A 20,561-nucleotide genomic window follows, 5' to 3' on the forward strand; every position below is an offset into this window, starting at 1 on the left:
TTATTTATTTTGGTAAGGTATCACTACACTTTAAATGTCAGATTTGTCATTCATACACATTTTTTAATAATATGTCGATTGTTTTCTAAAATACTCTTTCGTATTGCAGCCACTATTTACAGCTAAAAACCATTAATTAAAACAATTTAGTGATGGAGCTAAATATTAGATAGTGCAGCCGAATTCTATGGAACAAACTTGCACACCAAACAAGGCGGCATTTAATTGTAAGTTAGAGTTTTCCTATTTTAATTAAGGTATAAAGTGCTGGCTTGCAAATTAGATGATAATTTCTAACGTCACAACTAGAAATCATAGTACTTTTATAGTCACATCATGTTGCAGTAATTTTTTCAACTTCTAAATCTACCTACAGATTTGGTCAAGTTAAACCTTACATTCATTTGATTCGTCATTTTTTAGGCATTCTACACGTGTTAGAAACACAAAGGTTGAAAATGACATCCTCTGTGTAGTATTCTAAGTTTTGCTGCATAAAATAATAATTTATAAAAGCAGTTTGCCTAGCAAAGTTTTGAACTAAGAAATTAACTAACTTGCAAACTTATCAACAGCTAAAAAAAGACAATAAAATATTTCAAATGTTCATGACGAATTCCCTTCAGTATTCAGCGTACTTGGACGGGCATGATTACCAATGAGGAGATGTGACAGTGACTTGTGCCGAGTCCGCTACAAACGAAGTCCTCCGCAGGACGGAGACGGAGAGGAGGACAGGCTCATTATAGACTCACTGTCCAGTCTCAGTGACGACCACTTCAATAACGTTAACATCGTAAGAAAGAATGTTTTGTCTCGTTGTTTATTTATGTTGTTCACAAAATTGTATTGTGCAGCACTTTGCGTTATCTGTTTTGTGTCTGTAATGTTTTGTCTATGTCCTGTTCAGTCTATGTCTTGCATGTGTGTATAACTGTACAGTGGATACTGCAAACTGCAAGCAAAGCAATGAGAGCACAATAAGGCTTTAAAATATTATTTTCGCTTCTCTGCCATTTTTATGTATTAATTGCCAATGTAGGGAAAATCTGATTGGTTTTCATATATTTTGATTCTTTTTTTCATATATTTTGATATTTTCATATATTGGGCCAGTAGGCCGAATGTGGTGTTCACACAAAATACAACCAGCTTTTAGCACCTACCACAACAGGAACTTCAAAGGCTCTGGCCTTAGTTAGTTGATTGATTAAGGAGAATTATTTTATACTGTGATCCCCACAAACACAAACCTAGTCTAGCTCTAGGTTTTGTTGTCAATGAAAAGAGGGTAAAAAATCATCCAAAAGATTATTAATTATAATTTCATCTTTACATTTCTTAGTGTTGGTTGTCCATATCACTGTCCCTCTATTACCCTGCCTATCTGTTATCTGAAATGTAGCAAACATAATCAGTTAATGATCTTGAGGTATGTACTGTTAATAGGTATCTCTGTTTACTGAACTTATGTCTCCAAGTCTAGAAGGATTATTGTAATCTATGCTTGTTTGGTCATTTCGTAATCTATGATGGGTTGGTCTGTTATGTTGTCACTTTTGTCTTAACTTTTACATCCTGTGATAAAATGCAGCTTATATCGTAACTATGTAAAGTACATAGGTTATTCTGAGATTTCATCATTTCACATATAAAATCTTATTGTATTTCTTCTTGCTTTGTTGAACGTCTTCATTTTACATACTACTTCTTAATTAAATTATTATTAATGCCTAACTAAAACTAACTAATATAAAATTAAAGGGTACACTACATAATTCCGAATTACTTTTTTACGAATATGAAAATAACGATTTTTTAAATTTCGAATTTCATAGTTCCGAATAATTCACAATCCCGAATTTTAAGTTTCCGAATAACGAAAATCACGAATAGTTTATAAACGAAATTTCAAACAACACATTTATTAAAATGACGAAAGTTAATTTTCCGAATATTATTATTTCGATGTTTCAAAAGTACGATTTTTATTATATCGAATTATTTAAATTACGAATCCCGAAGTTTTAATATTCCGAAAATAGAAATTCCCGAATGTTTCTTAGTTAACAAGAAATGGTTATCTTTTATGAATAATGCAGCATAATGCGTATAAAAACAATATTTTTTAAGCTATATTATGTGAAATCGGCCATTATGCTGCGCATTCGTCGACTATGAGAAGGCGTTTGACAGCATCGAGCACTGGGCCGTGTTCCAGTCTCTCCATCGTTGCAACATCGACAAGCGATACATTGACACGCTCCGGGAGTTATATGGATCCGCCACTATGCAGGTGCGCATGCATAACCTTACCAGCCCCGTTCAGATTAAACGGGGTGTTCGCCAAGGAGACACTCTCTCACCCAAGCTCTTCACAAATGTACTGGAAGATGTAATGAAAACTCTTAACTGGGATGAGAGAGGAGTCAACATAAATGGCAGACGCTTGTCGCACCTGCGGTTTGCTGATGACATCATCATTCTGGCTGAAGACGTTTCGGATCTACAGTGTATGCTCGCAGAACTGCATGAAGCATCCCTGAAGGTTGGCCTGAGGATGAATATGTCCAAGACTAAGGTCATGTCCAGCATTCCCACCGAAGTTTCCAACATTACTGTTGGAAACCATAAACTGGAGGTGGTGAATGAATACACTTACCTTGGACATTGTTTATCCTTTGGCCGAGAATCCCAGGTCAAAGAGATCACGAGGCGGATTCAACTGGGATGGGCCGCCTTTTCAAAACTTGATGATGTCCTGAAGTCTAAGATCCCACAATGCCTGAAGACCAAGGTGTTTAACCAATGTGTCTTACCCACACTAACATACGGTGCCGAAACATGGACGCTGACCAAGGAAACTGTGCACCGAATCAGAGTTGCACAGAGAGCTATGGAGCGAGCCATGTTAGGAATTTCGCTTAGAGACCGTATTCCCAACGTGGTGATCCGCAAAAGGACCAAAGTGTTCGACGTCGGTATGCGGGTCGCCGAACTGAAATGGGAGTGGGCGGGACACTTGGCTCGTCGGGAGGACGGAAGGTGGACAAAGGCGGTCACAGAATGGTGGCCTAGAGACGGACGAAGAGCGGTTGGCAGACCACCTGCTAGATGGTCCGATGACATCTGCAAGGTTGCAGGGAAGCAGTGGATCAGAGCGGCACAGGACCGGAAGAATTGGCGTACAAATAAGGAGGCCTATACCCAACAGTGGGCGATAGAAGGCTGATGATGATGATGATGATGATGATGTGAAACGCTCCGCTCCGCTTCGCTGCGCCTCGCTTTGCTCGTCGTCGCACCTATCTTTAGGTTTAAGTCCTAAGGTTTTTAAGTTTAAACACCATAAAAATCCTAGCAATTGTTTTGCTCTATATTTGAAACGCTCCGCTCCGCTTCGCTGCGCTCCGCTTTGTTTTTCGATATCAATGTGCACCTAACACGCTCCTCCTCGCTTTGCTCGTCGTCGCACCTATCTTTAGGTTTAGGTCCTAAGGTTTTTAAGTTTAAACACCATAAAAATCCTAAGCAATTGTTTTGCTCTATATTTGAAACGCTCCGCTCCGCTTCGCTGCGCTCCGCTTTGTTTTTCGATATCTATGTGCACCTAACACGCTCCTCCTCGCTTTGCTCGTCGTCGCACCTATCTTTAGGTTTAGGTCCTAAGGTTTTTAAGTTTAAACACCATAAAAATCCTAACAATTGTTTTGCTCTATATTTGAAACGCTCCGCTCCGCTTCGCTGCGCTCCGCTTTGTTTTTCGATATCTATGTGCACCTAACACGCTCCTCCTCGCTTTGCTCGTCGTCGCACCTATCTTTTGGTTTTGGTTCTAAAGTTTTAAAGACGTTTATGGTTTTTTGTCAAAATCACGAATTATCATATTTCCGATCGGGATTTGACTTTTTCGTGATTATAATAAATCGGTATTTTATTTTTCGTATATTAAAGTAATCGTATTTTTTAACATTCGTATATTTAACAATCGTAATAACAATATTCGTGATTATAATATTCGAAATTATAATTCTCGTGATTATTATAATTCGGTATTTTAAAAAATCGGTATTGCAATGTTTCGTAAATTACATATTCGGGGTTATCAAATTCGGAAAAAAGTTTTTCGGAATATTTGGGTGTTCCCAAAATTAAAATTAAACTAAAAAGAAAATGCTGGCCAGATCGCTGCCACTGTCGGGTAGGGTACCCAAGACGCTGGCCGCGTTACCCCGCTGTATAGCGATGCTTAGCCTTTGTGCGAGGTAAGAGCCAGCCCTAGGGTCCCTTGAGACTTCTATTAGTCTGATGCTGATGTCTTTAAAAAGCTGACGTGCCTCCGGTCCCCACGGCCCTAGGGTTTCGACTCCGAAAGGCACAAACATGTACCCCTCTCCTAGGGATGCATATTTGCGGCCTTTCATCATCTCCGCCCGCCCGGCCGCAGCGCCAGCCTCTCTGGAGGTAGATGGAAGATGGGACGGTGCTAGTGTGTCCACGCATGTTGCGTCCCACACCAGCAGCCGGCCCCTCTTCCATGGCACCAGACTCATGCCGTCGGGTCTCTTGCCGTCGTCCCGCATGATCCCGCTTGGCTCTAAGGTAGCGGGAACATTTGCACTGGCAAGGGCCCGGCGGATGGTGTCATTGAGTGCGGCATGGCGCGCTATACGCCCGGCACTGCGGCCGCACGATAAGCCGTGGTGACCGCGGCGGTCAGCATGTTCCCCACAGCGGCAGCGATGTGGCTCATTGGTTTGAAGCCCTAGTCTCAGGCTGATGGCCACTGTCAAAGTAGTTCTGTCCAGCAACGTGCCTAGATTTGCCGAAGGGTAGGCATTCAGCCAATATCCCGACTGTGGAGTGCTGGAGGCCAGGAGACGGGCTCGGTCTACTGCATCGGTTGCGGTTTCCAATAGTTGCTTTTCTTTTTTTGCGCAAAGTGGCGCGTCCCATAGCCTCTGTGACGTCGTGTCTGTCGGGATATCTTGCCCGGGACCAGCAGCATTCAGCCATGCAATCTTGGCCTCCGTCAGACACGGCACCTCTAAATCACCAAGTGATGGAGTTATAATTCTTCCAAAGAGGTCCCGTGTACTGTATACGGAGGACAAAAATGCGGGCAGTGCTACGTCAGAGGCTTTGCGTATCCCAATGCCACCGTAGCGTACAGGTAGGGTGGCTTGAGTCCAGCCTCGGTCATCCATGCGGCAGTTCAGAATTTCGGTTATGGAACACTTAATGACTTCATCTATATGTGATAGGTAAAGTGGAAACTTCCATAAATTGGAGCATCTTAACACGTATGTTAATTTTGGCACGAACAAACAATACTTCATAATGTGCATCGCCATGTGTGGGTTGATGTCACACATGCGGGTGTATGAATCCTCGAATTTATTAATTTGGTCCTGAACGTAGCCAGGGATGGATTCGTCCAAGATGGGGGCACCTAGGAGGCGCAGACCGTCTCTTTTGACAATTTTGATGTTAGGGGCCAGGACGTTGAATTTGTTAATTATGTCGTATTTTTCTGTGTCTGAAAGGGATTCGTTGAGATGGAGTTCGCATTTTCCAAAATTTTGTTTCAAGCCAATTGTGCTGAAATTTTGTATGATCGAATTAAGGTCTTGCAGCACTGTGGAAGCATCGCCCCCTAGGGTCCCATCGTCGAGGTACCATACATTGAATTTGGAATTTAGATTCGAAATATGTGGATGGATGCCCAGGCTGAATATTGCTGGTCCCAATGGGTCGCCCTGCTGACAGCCTGTGGCAGAAAGGATGTGGTGGTTTTTGTACGACAGCTTGGAAGGTTTGCTATAGCATTGCCAGATATATTTATAAATTGGATTGGCGTGGGATCGGATTTCTGTCAGCAGAGCGCTTCTATTGATGGAATTGAAGGCATTTTTAACGTCCACCTTCAGCAGCACCTGAAAATCTCCCTTGGTGATAAATGTTCGGGCAGCGTGTACCGCCGCTTCACAGCCCCCTTTAGTCCCGAAGCCGAGCTGAATCGGCTCGAACTTCTTAGATAGCTCCGGGAGCATTTTACGGCAGCAGATCTTGGAGGCCGTACGGCGGATAGTGTTCCCTACGGCGATCGGTCTGATGCCTCCGTCTTTCTTAATAAGTGCGACCAGGTTGGCACCGTATAGGATTTCAGTGATGTCCTCGCAGACTGAGCCGGACAGCATCAGGCCGATCAGCCTGGTCAGGTCCGCCAGCAGGGCTTCGCCCGCCGCCCCCGTGGACCCGCAGAGGAGGTCCTTCAGGTGTTGGGGTGATAAACTATCCAAACCACCGGCTGATCCGTTCTTGAACGAAAATACTGCGGCAAGGACCTCGTCGGACGTGACCACAGGGGTGCACTCGGAGCCATCCGGGGCATCGGGGAGCTGTGAAGTAGCTGCTGGAGGTGGGTGTTTGGACAAAAGGGCTGAATACGTATCCTATCGTACATAGGTAGATTATCATACTTCAATTAAGTACCTACCTGCTACATCTCTTATTGCTCCAGAAATGTCAGGAAAGAAACTACATTCATAAATCTATATGTTATGGTCATGTAACTGCATATTAGCTACCCACACGAATCCATCTAACCATAGATAAAATCAAATGATATATACTAAATTATTTAGTCTAAATACAACACCTATTAGAATTTGATAATGTAACCGCAGTTATAAACCCCCAACAAAGATGAAAGTTGTCTGTTTTTTTGAAATAATGGAACCCTTAATCAATTAAACTAAAAAAGAAAAATCAATAAAGAAAATAATAAACTCCAATCTACCACGCATTCACTGACATATTATTATGTTAAAGAAAATACAGAGGAATAAATAATGATATCGAAAAAGTAATGTATTCTAGTAGCTTTGAATTCCCCGAAATCATAGAAATACTTACCAAATTTTCCTCCTAAGCTTAGTAGGTGTAGTGTAGATAATGCTGCTGTATTTCTAAATATGTATAATAATAATATGGCCAATAAGTGATGACCGGTGGTGTAAATGAGTTCTCTGAACGTACCATGGGTGGGACGCCGCGCCGGACGATCTCCTGGCGGGCTAGCACGGGGTGCAATTAAGACGTGACAAAAGTTCTCCGTCGCGTTCGCTCTTGAGGCTGCGCGATGTGAGTAAGCGCGATGCAAAACTTTTGTCACGTCTTAATTGTGCCTCGTGCTAGCCATTCAGGTGGCCGGTAGTGGCTGGATGAGGCCGAGGACAAAGTGTTGTGGCGCTCCTTGGGAGAGGTCTATGTCTAGCAGCGGATGAATACAGGTTGATGAGTGATAGCAAAACATAGAATATTACGTGATGACTTTATGAGACAAACGTCGAGCATAGACCATGAAATATCATCAGTAGTTAATAATTACTAGTAATTAAATTAACATAATATTTTCTTTCTCCACTCAGAATAAACCCTCAAAAAATGAAAGCCTGAATTACTTAGCATCAAATAAAAATATGTCTGAAAAACCGATATCCACTTTCCATCTGAAATGCCAGTTCTTCTACTAGCTGCTTTAGCTGTAAGTAACTTAATGATGTTGATGATATTGTTTTTACACAGGGTGGATACCTACTGCTAAAACCAGTTGATATAATTAGCGAAAAATATATTTTAACTAAGCGAGAAAAGACTTCAATAGAGTAGGTACTCTCTTTTTAAAATCAAGGTATTTGTCTAGGCTATCAATCGTGTAGTTGTTATAAATCAGAATTTATTGATGCTATTGTAAAAAATATTATTTAGGAGCTTTGTAGATGTGATTTCATTTTGCCATTTTTTCCGTTCGTAGCACCTACGTAGTAGATATTTTGTTTGATAGCATTTCACAAGTTATATTATATCTTTGTATTTCTTTATAAAATATGTTTATTTTGTAAGCAACTATTTAAGAGTAAGTAAGAAACTATTAGAGCGATGCCACACGGCCGACGGCGTCGTAAGTGTGTTGCGGCTAGCGTTCGTTATAAATTATAAATTATAAATTATAAATAATGCATTCCACGTGTAATAACTACATACATACATACTATTTGTAAAAAAAAACATTTCGGGATTTTCTTTCTTTCCTCCACCCTGGACAGTAAGTTACTGACGCTAATTTGACTGGCCAATCCTTTCATCACGGTGAGAAACCCTAAGATATCACCATCATAACTTAAATCTACGGTCCTCCCACCATTTATTCATCCATCAATCAATAGAATAGATGGTGATAGGATACGATAGAATATCACCATCTTATCTTAAATCTACGGTCGTACAACAGTCGTGCGGCGCTTGTGGGTTATGGTGACTAGCTGTCAGCCAGAGCTCACGCCAGAACGCCCGTAGACGACATAGGTCACTTAGGACTTCCCGGAGAGACCACTGATATCCAAATGTTTTTTTTATGTCTACACGCCAGTCGATGCCTTTGCGATGTATCAAGACATAGGGTGCTTACATAGAGAATCGGGTATCTGTATCTGCCTGTACCGGTAACCTGATTATGCGAAAGCGCGCACTGAGAGATTTAGAAATGAGAGTGCTTTTGCATAATCACTAATAATCAGGTTACCGGTACATGTAGATACAGGGAACCCGATTCTCTATGTAAGCACCCATAGGAGCACCTTCATAAACTAATCTGAATGTCGTCCCACAGTCGTGCGGCGCGTGCGCGATGTTTCCTTCGTGCATGTCGCTGCTGTCGCGGCGCGAGGGGCGTCCCACGCCGGCTCCGGGGCACGCGCCCGTCACGCTCAACGTTTATGACATGTACTGGACTAACTGGTGAGTGTTGTGTTGAAATCTTGAGTCTTGCTTGACCTATCCGCGGAAGACACTTTTTCGGCCGAGGCTACAAGTTTAGTGCTGACAAATGTCCGCCATCTTGAATTTTCATCAAACCTTTCTATCTCCGCCTCTAATCGTCCGATTTCGATGCAATTTTCACTCGATTTTGAAGCAGTTTTCACCAAACCTAGCTACGTTATCCTTCTACGGTACACGGCGGGCGCGGGGCTGGGCGTGTTCCACAGCGGGGTGCAGGTGCACGGCGCCTCGCTCGTATTTACATTAAAGATGGCGGACGATTATGTTTTTCTAGCAGAACTCTTAAACTAATTGTTCGATTTCGATGCCGTTTTTAGATAAATACTCGTCTGACCCTGCGCTATCTATCTGACGCACTAAGTCCAAGATGGCGGAATACAAAAGTCCGCCATCTTGAATTTCAATCAAACCTTTCTATTTCCGCCTCTAACCGTCCTATTTAGATGCAGTTTTCACACAAAAACCCACTATTTTGTTATCTATCTGATTCAGGAACTAGTGTTTCTCTGCCTGATTCAGGAGTGGTGTTGCCAGGTACACGGCGGGCGCGGGGCTGGGCGTTTTCCACAGCGGCGTGTAGGTGCACGGCGCCTCGCGCGGTTGTAGATTCAAAATGGCGGATGACAAACGTCATAATTTCTTCTTTCTTGCATAACTCCCAAACTACTCACCCGATTTCGATGTCGCTTTTAGATAAATACTCGTCTGACCCTGCGCTATCTATCTGACGTAATGAATCCAAGATGGCAGCCGTTTGTCGTCCGCCATCTTGAATTTCAATCAAATCTTTCTATCTCCGAAACCAATCGTCCGATTTGGATGCAGTTTTCACATAAAAACTAGTCTTTCTCTGCCTGATTCAGGAGTGGTGTTGCCAGGTACACGGCGGGCGCGGGGCTGGGCGTGTTCCACAGCGGGGTGCAGGTGCACGGCGCCTCGCGCCACTGTAGATTCAAAATGGCGGATGGCAAACATCACAATTTAAACTTTCTAGCATAACTCCCAAACTAATTGTCCGATTTAGATGCCGTTTTTAGATAAATACTCGTCTTACCCTGCGCTATCTATCTGACGCACCAAACCCAAGATGGCGTCTAACAAACGTCCGCCATCTTGAATTTTAATCAAACCTTTCTATCTCCCAAACTACTCATCCGATGTCGATGCAGTTTTCACACAAAAACCCGTTATTTTATTATCTTTGTAACACAGGAGTGGTGTTGCCAGGTACACGGCGGGTGCAGGGCTGGGCGTGTTCCACAGCGGCGTGCAGGTCCACGGCTGTGAGTACGCGTACGGGGGGCACCCGTACTCGTTCACGGGAGTGTTTGACATCACGCCGCGCGATGAGCGGGAGCTGGGGGAGCACTTTCGGTTTCGGTGAGTGGCGGTCGATTTTAAACCTATACTAAACGTCTACCTAATATACATAAAACGTGGACTCACCCCCTTAAGCCAGGGTTATATGAGAGCCAAGCCGCGTTTTGCAACGTGTCGCGTCGGACTGCAATCGGATGCATCGGCTCTAATACAACCCTTGCTTTATTCATAGAAAAGTTATGGAACGTTTTAGCTTAACAGTTTGTTCTTTGACGAGAGAGACAAATCAGTGCAAAAGATAAAACGTTTTATAACTTTTCTATGAATAAGGGGGGGTACTTAAATATTTTGAACCGGTTTTAATGCAGAAATTTTACACATATCAGTAGACTAAAGCTGGTAGCATAAACTAGTAATATATTTAGTCTACGTTTTACAATAATAAACGGGAAGACTTGTTTCGCCTAAGTAGCATGGTGGAGAGGCACTACAAGAAGAAGATTTATTTTCTACCTTGTTTTGAAACTCTACTACGAATAAATAATAAACCAGCGGATACTAAGATGGCAAAAAGATCGTTCATTTCGAAAAAGCTGACTCTCGAAATTTGCCCGAAGCTTAACCCCTCGGCTGTCGACCAACCTTTATAAGGTGGACAATAAATAGCTCACATATTATGTCCCGCCTTCTCTAAAGGTGTTACTGGTCTGCCGTATTTAAGTGAGCGATATTGCCTATGTGAACTATTGCTTTAACCTCAACTAAGTGTAAAAAAAACGACAAGGATGGCATATAACCTATCGGCTGTTAAATCGGCTGCCAAACGACCTTTATATCCTTATATAAAACCTGGCGCTCGATTTGCCTCAATGAGGCACGTTATTAAAAAATTATTAAATAGTAAAAATGATCAACGAAGCGTATTATTTTAATTTATTAGTGTAATATAAATAATATTTTGTACTAGTTTTGCTGTACCTCCTGTCCCTCCTTTTGTACATTTATTTCTTATTTTTGTGCAATAAAGAATTAAATAAATTTTGAATTACATATTATATTATCCTAACTTGGTTCCCCTCATCTTCCCTAATCTTTATTAACCAAAACTCGTTTTGCATAACTCGTATGGTCTAAACTTTTTTTTCCTAATCATCACCAACTTAACCATTGCCTTATATATTACTAGCGTAAGGACAGGCCCAACCGCTCTAGAAAATGGCACCCTCGCGTTGGCCCTAAAATCTCATAAATCGGTCATAATTTGTATGAATTAGGGCTAGCGCGCGGGTCTCATTTTCTTTTGACAAAACGTTCTGACGGGCGTATCATTCCTTTTGAAATCGTTGAACTTAACCTAACTTAATCTTGTTTCTCGTGATATTATCTAAATAAATAATATATTAAGTAGGTATGTAGTATATATACAAATTGTGGTATTTTTCTCCTACATCCCGAAAATAACGATATTGAATGATGAAATATGAAAAATGGCCGCCGACAGGTGAGGGTTTAACAATGTTATGATTTTAGAGTTAGATGACAATGACATTCTACCTCACTGTTGCCACACTGACGTTAAGAGACACTTGCTTGTTTTTTGTGGCGCAGGCAAGGATAAATTCTATTATGCATATATAATGTTATGTGACGTCATACTTACATTCAGCCGGCCAAATTTTAAATAAATATTAAAAATAGTTGTAATGAATAAAATACAAAAATAACGAAATTAGTTCCTTAAAATGGTCTATATTTTCAAAATAAATTATAAAAAATACATATCATAAATTGGTAGCATGGCCAATTGTCTCGCTAAAGCCTTGAACCGAGTAGACGTCTGGAGTATCCGGTTGAGTTGACCTTTTCCGAATATTTATAGAAAATGGGTCGATCTTAAATTAGTATTTTTCAATAAATTAGTTGTACAGTTATTGACCGATTTTTGACAAGATTTTTTGAAGTCGTAGTGGAAAAGTTGCGGAACCATGGTTTTACTTTTACTTAAGATACTATGTTACTTCAAAGAAAATTATCACCATGATTAACCCCTTAGATTGGTGTAATAAAATCCGAACTTATTATTTTCACCGCATTGGGTTCGATTCCCAGCTTAATTCGACTGCAGTTTGTATTGTTTTCAAAACAATCAAAGTCTCCTTTCAGTAGTTTCAGTAAAAGGTTAAGTCTGGTTTTTAATTTCAGATACTACCTAATTTGCCAGATTCTGAACTGATTGCCAGGTTCATCAAAAATCGCTTATCCCGCCTATAGAACGACACGTCACTAACTGCCGGTTTCTATAACTCTATCTATCTACAGGGTGTTGCAAAATTGGTATACTAAGCCGAAACCTACATGTGCAGCATGGTATATCTAAGCCCGAAACTGAAATCAGAATTTGGAAATTCGCGAAAAAAAATAATCATTTTCCATAGTAAAAAGTCACGTGACCAACAAAGTTTCTATGAAAAATAAATATTTTTTTTCGGGAATTTTGAAATTCTGATTTCAGTTTCGGGCTTAGATATACCATGCTGCACATGCTGGTGTCGGCTTAGTATACCCTTTTTGCAACACCCTGTATAAGTGGTAGTTACTTTCATACGATTTTGACAGATTGTTACTTTTGATTATGTCAAAATCGTATGAAAGTAACCAGTTATGGATAGATAGACATGTAGAAACTAGAGATGCCACGAATATTCGGCAACTATTCGGTATTCGGCCTATTCGGCCAGTTTTTTCAGTATTCGGTATTCGGCCGAATAGTGCGTACTATTCGGGCCGAATACCGAATAGTAAATCATGTAAAAAATGACTTGTTATTTCAATCAAAATTGTGTATTTATTTCCAAATCACAACATTTTAGTACTTAAAATTAATCAGTAGTAAGTTGTGCTGGATAAAAACGAGCATTTCAGCATTTGGTAGCCCACGATTGCGCTTTTCATTGTAACCATTCTCAGAAAATTACCTCTCACTATAAACGCTACTTCCAGGTGAAGAAAAATAAGTTATTGCAAATTTCAAACGGTTCGGGTATTGTTTTTTGTTTGCTGACCACCATTTGTAAGGATCGGAAATCCGATCTAGGCGAACTATTATCAAATAAAAATTCAACTCGTTTGCCACAGCATTCTGCCTCCTAATAATTAGCATTTCTCATATAATCTGTAGCGACTTCTTCAAAGCAGTTCCAGGAACAAAAAAAACAGGTTGTAGCGCCGAATATTCGGCGGCCGAATATTCGGCGCTTCGGCCGGCAGCGTAGCCGAATATTCGGTATTCGGTATTCGGCCAATTCACTATTCGTGGCAACACTAGTAGAAACTGGCAGTTAATCGCGGGACAATCGACTGTTGATGAACCGTTCAGAATCTGTCAATTTATTATGTGAGATTAAAAAAGACTTTAGTTTCACTCCAAGGCCCATTAGTTTTTTTTCACCCTGTATATTAATGTTGTTCCCTATGTGTTGACAGACAGAGTGTGTTGATCGGCTACACCCGCTTCTCCGAGGAGGAGGTGCGGCGCCTGGTGGCCGAGCTGGGCAAGCAGTTCCGCGGGGACCGGTGCGTGCAGCGGGGCTATCACCACCGACACATTAGCTATTAACAGTCGTAGTAGCGTCGACGTAATTTGCATGGTTCTAACAAATGTTTGACAGGCGAGCGACGCTGCTTTATTATGGATTGTTAATTGCTAATGTTCGGTGGCGATTAAGGCATCGAAACCCGGTCCATTAAACCCACAATTTACAATAGAAATAAGTAAACCCTAATGATCCTAAATTTACTTATGAAAAGCTTTGAATATTTTATTAATACGGCGGGGCAGCCGGTGCCTGATCCCGGGATCAGAGTCGCTAACCACTGCGCCATCTCGCCGTATTACAGTGATTAGAATGACGAGTTGTGTGACCTTATTTAAAATAACTATACTTACTTCAACTGTTGGAAAAAAATATTGGTAATAAAATAATAATGTGCTAAAAAAAAATTCGCCTCTTTTCAGATACCACTTAATGAACAACAACTGCAATCACTTCACGTCGGCTTTCTGTCTGGTTGGTATTTTGAATACATGTAAAACATAGCGTGGGACACCCTTCAGCCCACTAGAATATCTTCTTTGTACTGGCTACCGGTATTGGTTGAATGAGAAGACCGAGGACAGAGCTTTGGCCAGCAGTGAACAATTACGTGCTAATGATAATTAGGATCTAACGAAGGCCGCAGGGCGTCCCACGTTACGATTGGCTATTCGGAGTCTGTATAATAACAAACCTCATATAAACAATAAAAACATTACACATCCAATTATGTCGTTTACCGTAATAATTGCTGTTTCGTAACTAATTAAATGTCATTATCGCAGACACGAGTGTGAAACAATGCTTTATTATCTATGGATTTATTGTCGTTGAGTTCACAAGGTTAGGAAATATGTACTCAGTTTACTTGTTTAGTCTTCCTATTATTATTGGTGAACTGGTTATTTCCTCATTTTATGGTTATAACTTTATTATGTAGGAATTTAATTGAAGTTTGAAGACGTCAAATGTACTTACAGTCAGAAAAATACCAATTAGTCTTAGGTTCAAACTGTTTGAGCTGGGTTGGCAATAACTTATACTTAAGAATAAGCATACATATATCTTAAGTTACAATATCTTTTGCTGACTGTACCTTATACGTCGGGCGCACCCTGATCAGTCGGAAACTGACGCTGATCTAACTGTCCAATCCTTTTACCACAATGACAAACCATAGTCTAGCTCTGTTTGTCTCGGACACGCTCTTAACCCTAGAGTAGTCGCGCCTTTTTGTGTGACGCGAGTGCTCGCGTGGGGAGCATTTTGCCGCCCATATTAAAATGTATTTTTTGGACACTTAATAAATACGATAACTTATAAATGTATATAATTTGAATAAAATGAATCATATGGTATTAGAAAAAGTAATATTTATAGTTTTAATATTATAATTTTTCACTATATGACCTATCGTTCATGCCTTGGGAAAATTTCTGACCTTTTAGGTATCAATGTGTCTTAAGCCACACAAAATCAACAAATCTCAAAATTATTAAAAAAAATTGACTTTATCGTCATCTAGAGCATTTATTTCAGCAATACAATCCTGAAACATGAACTTAAAGTGTTCGTTGCACAGTAACTTTCTTCATGTATTGCACCCTTTTTTGACCTGCTATTTTTCTTATATGGACATAGTTATAAGCATGTGCCCTCCCTTCTTTAGGGTGTTTTTTGTTGGTCCGATGGTACAAAACGGGGGATTGGTACCACCGAACCAACAAAAAACACTTATGTACTGTCCATATGTAAGATTTTATTGTTAAACGTGGTGTAGTTATGGGCAGAGCTATTTCTTTCAGGTAAATTCTTCGAAAAATGAACTGGTTAGCAAATTAACAAAGTTATATCGTAAATCGAATGTAAACTGAAATAAATACATACCTACATTACATTTACATTATATTACCAAAAAACACTGAAAAACTTATAATATTTCATAAAAAATGTATAAAAAATAACTTTAATTTTAGTGACGCGAGTGCTCGCGCAGTGAGTATTTTGCCGCCCCGTGCGACACACTCTCTTCAATTCTCTCTTCCTGCTGTAACCTGTGCACTGAATTTCTCCAAATTTAATTTACATGTAGGAGAGGACCGAGAGGGCAGCTACATAGGCGCTGGACCTTGAGGAGTGCATACTTCACAAAATATTAAACATTCTTTGCTGAGCGGGGCAAAATGCTCATAGCGCGAGCACTCTAGGGTTAAAGAAGACCATCCCATTATACTCCTATCGCCATTGACTTAAGGACCAAAACCACCGAAACATTAAACTTTTCCTCTTAACCCCTCAGGCGTTATGCAATATTAAACTTTAACCTTTAACCCCTTAAGCGTTATGCAATACTAAACTTAACCCTTTACCCATCAGGCTATATTCAACCAGGACAACCCGGTGTGGGTAAACCGGCTCTTAAAGACCATCTCATTTAGCATCTTAACACATCGACATAAGCTGCAAACCCACCTAAACATTAAACTTTTCCTCTTAACCCCTCAGCCGTTATGCAATATTAAACTTTAACCCTTAACCCCTCAGGCGTTATGCAACCAGGACATCCCGGCGTGGGTGAACCGGCTCGCGTACGTGAGCTCGTGCGTGCCCTTCCTGCAGCGGTGCCTGCCCAAGTGAGTGCTGTTATACGTTTGTGTGTTGTGTGTCGTGGGATAAGCGAATATATGGTTCTGACCTTGATGACAGTCTTATAAACGCCTTATATAAATGATAAAAGACGTTATAAACATGGTAATTTTTAAAGAAGTTGATAAGTTAATTTGTTTGGACCGTCACAATTATTCTTATTCGGAATATGGAAAATGAGATTTACATGTTCTATGAAAGCATGTACATAATCAGATTGCGAGAATTTCTGCGAATAGTTTAAGTCAAGCACGCTAGATGTCGCTGCAAGCTTGTTTGTCCTTCGGCGCTTCATCCTTTATTAGTCATTTTACCTTTAGCTGCATCTTTCAGTCATCGCCTGAACCTTAGATTACCTTGCCTTAAATTCAAGCTGCAAATTTCACAATTCTTCATTAGCAAAATGTATTCGAAGATTAATCGAGTAAAATCTCAAACGATTTTTTCAATTAATTTATGCGTTTAAGGCTCTAAACTTACAACTTATGGCTTCCTTATTGTTGACATAACAAAGTCCACTCGTTTTGCAGTACCGTCGACTGCAATAACTATAAGACGTGCAGACACTCTTAAATAAATATGCCAAGTTTGCTTCTAATTGGTTACGGTTTGATCGCATGTGAGTTTTTGCTGTGTTATATCATAATTCATCTTGTCGTGATTACCAATAGATGGCGTTAGTTGTGTTATATGTTGTGTGATTTTGCATTAAATCCGATATATTCATTATTGGTTATTGTTGTGTGTAGTTTTTTGTTTTTATGGCGAAGTACATTTATTTAGGTTTTCCTTGATTTAAAAATTATAGTGACCATTGCCATATCATCTCATATCTTTTATAATTAACGGTTATTCGTATAATTTCTCACAAAACATTGTAATTATTGCGCATAAAAAAAATTCATTTCTAGAATCCATAATCGTAAAATCATCAAGCTTTAAAAAACGCCGCAACGGGATTGGTCATGGCATCAAATGTAACAACCCCCGTTTTGACGCCGGCGAATTTGTGTAGTTTAGACAGATGCGCTCAGAGGGCGCCGTACTCGCCGCCGAGCGATGCTGAACCGTTTGGCATGTGGTTTCCAGAGAGTGGCTGACCCCTGCCGCGCTACAGCACTCTTTGGCGGCGCATTCTCGCTCCTCTTCGCCACAAACGCCTCAATAGCATTGTGAGTACACTTTGAAGTATAGACACACGTTTTTTGTTATTGTTTCTAGGGTCTGAAGGATAATGTTTTATGAAAATAGAGAGTCTTGTCCCAACAATTGGTTTTATGGACGTTCTAATTACTAGTAGTATCGTTGAGAAAGTAGTAGTTTTGCAGTTTGGTGTAAGGCTATATTGGATATAATCCGGAAATTTCTTTTGAAAAAGGTGTTCACGTAGACAGTGTTTAACAGATGTTTAGAGCTGTCAAATACATTATAAATATATCTCAAATACCATTCTACACACTCTTCAAACATTGTTTAATCTTTGTGGTACTACATATTAAATCTAATATTACATATCAAAACCGTTTACTATTATTTTCAGATGACGGCGGCGTGCGCTGGCGTCGGGCCGCGATCAGACGATCAAACCGTAGATCTAATTAATGTAAGAATAAACTTGGCGTATTGTCAAACGAAGTCCAAGCGCTCGCCGCTAGATGGAGCTACCACGTTTTTTAAATAATATATTTACTTAATAAATTTAGTTTCGGATATCATTTCTGCTTTTATTTTTAGTTTGCTTTTTTTATGATTTACCTAGGTAGTATCAGTCGAGAAGTCGGCAGTCAACAGATAAATATTTTCTCTGAATTTCAATTATAAAATTCTATGCCGTGCAATCTCGTTTAAATAATCATGTTTAAATAATTCTCGAGTTTGACAATGCGCCAAAGATACTTTTTATATCTCCTAAATAAAATAAGAGTTAAGTTCGTCCCTATAGCTAGAGCTTGAACATAATACGATTCTTTAGAATGTCAGAATAAAGAATCATGTCATGTTACCCTCATAGGGACTGTTAAAATTTACATTACTACCGTCTGCGTTACACAAACACCCATTTTATATTTAGGTTGTTTTTAACTGGATAAAGGATCTAGTAAGTGAATATCACCAGATATGTTTGCAGCTACCACCGGTACCAACTATTACACCGTAACAATGAGATTAGTTGCTCCTTGCTTGCTATTCTCTAATTTAATCATTTTGGAGAATCTCCGGTATAAATTCATTTTAAACTCATAATTATGCATTGAACTTGTATGCATACATGCACGTTTATCTTGATGATATAATAATTTTCATAAAGTTTTACAAACTTATGAATCTATTAACTGCTGCGGTAGTAATGTGTTGTGTACTCCTTACTTATAATAAAGGTATAACACCCCAAAACTAACAAATGAAACTTCATGGTCTAAATTCAAATATTTGTTGTACCTATTCTTGGTAAAAACTTGCCTACACCTACAATAATAATCAGCATCTTGACAGTACAGATCACAGACACAATGAGTTATTAATTTAAAGGGTGTTATCACTTTTATTACTTAGTCCAGGGGGGTAATCTTTTGTGCCACTACACCCTTGTGTTTCATATAAGGAGTGAACTTTGAATTTTCTATATTAAATTGAAAATTTAGGATAATATACTAATATAGGGAATTAATGGAGAAAAATGTACTTGTCGTCCATAATAACTTAAATACAATCGCTATTAAGACCCTTGTTAAATGTATAACATTAAACTTAAATTTCAAGCAGTTAATTAAGTTTGTATGTTATTTATGGGACAAAAGCATTTTTAATTTTGAACTCGTGTTACGTTCACATACAAATCTATCCTATAACATAATGATGATGATGATAATAATAATGAAACACACAATAACAATAACATAGTTTTAGAATTCAGTGATATAATTGGTAAAATTTTTCCAAGTTAGTGACTAATACAGAATCTTGAATTTTTATTTCACCGCACGAATTACACAACGTGAATGCTTTGCCCTATAAAATGAAATAACCGTTGAGTATTTAAGTAAAACCTTCATAAACTTACGGATCTCCAAAATATCTGCAAAGCATAATTTAAAAGGTTTATTGTCGGTACTTTTTTATTCGATAAGGATAATCCATCAACTAATGAATACTAACATCATAACTAGGTTAATTGGTTTATACACATATACGTTAATTAAACCGCCCTATCGAATAAAATAAATCTACATTTGTTTTTAGATATAATGATTGTTATATTAAATTAATTTGATGTAAAAAAACTATGGGAATTTACTCTATACCTAAGTAGTTAATTTTAAGACTTTTTATGGGCGATAATGATGACGAAAATATTTTTTATGTTGTTGTTATCACCATCTAAAATAATAAGATTTGCAAACATAAAAGTTACATAAAATATAATAACTTTTTTACTATTTACTTTTTATGGTTTTAAATCAATTTTGCTAACATGACAATAACTTGTGTTTTGCACTTTTTCTAAGCGATTCTGGATTGGCCATTTTAGTTTATAGTCTTTGATTTTAGTTTTTAGATATTATCCAAAGCATTTTTAGTATTAGTTATATATGTTTTAACAACTTACTGTATACATACACCGTTTTACGTGTGCGCGAATTTGGTTGTCGTGTTTAGTGTGTGCATTTATTTTAACATAATTATATAGTCTTTTAGTTTTTATGACTCAGCCTAAAAAGACAAATACCAAGTTGAATTTAAAAACCCTCGGCTGGACTTTTGAAAGAGGTCAACAATTTTATTTATGTTTGATAAATTGAACATTAAATAGCGCTGAAATAAATCACTGTTATTGAGTCTCACTTTAAAATGTAAAACATCTCTTTGTGAAAACCAAAATGCTCTTAATCGAAAATAACAATAATTACGTAAATTATTCCAGACAGTTTTGTTTTGTAGTTAGGTAACAGTACCACTACCATGACTGCCTCTCAAAGATATTCATTCTATGTTTAGTAGTAAAATTATGATTATGAACTTATGATTTCAGCTTGGTTTTTGGTTAAAGAATACATAACATTTGGTTTCAACATATTTGTAAAACTGTTTACTTATACCATCGTGTACTTTATAAAGTTATGTAATAAAATATATTGAAGTTTCTGAATTTCGTCTTTC

At 39.0% G+C, this 20,561-nt stretch overlaps 1 protein-coding gene across 1 annotated transcript; it reads left to right on the forward strand.

Annotated features, from left to right (window-relative positions):
* The first annotated feature begins 19 nt into the window (after window positions 1–19).
* Window positions 20–20,550, forward strand: LOC105398068 (deubiquitinase DESI2). The gene is made up of 9 exons (XM_038114593.2): window positions 20–227; window positions 627–796; window positions 8,675–8,802; window positions 10,072–10,224; window positions 13,648–13,737; window positions 14,180–14,231; window positions 16,302–16,390; window positions 17,493–17,575; window positions 17,944–20,550. Exons 2-8 carry the CDS (start codon window positions 659–661, stop codon window positions 17,569–17,571), a joined length of 729 nt encoding a protein of 242 aa, XP_037970521.1. The 5' UTR covers window positions 20–227; window positions 627–658; the 3' UTR covers window positions 17,572–17,575; window positions 17,944–20,550.
* Window positions 20,551–20,561: the final 11 nt, after the last annotated feature.

This window comes from Plutella xylostella, chromosome 31 (genome assembly GCF_932276165.1).
Source record: "Plutella xylostella chromosome 31, ilPluXylo3.1, whole genome shotgun sequence".
Lineage (NCBI taxonomy): Eukaryota > Metazoa > Arthropoda > Insecta > Lepidoptera > Plutellidae > Plutella > Plutella xylostella.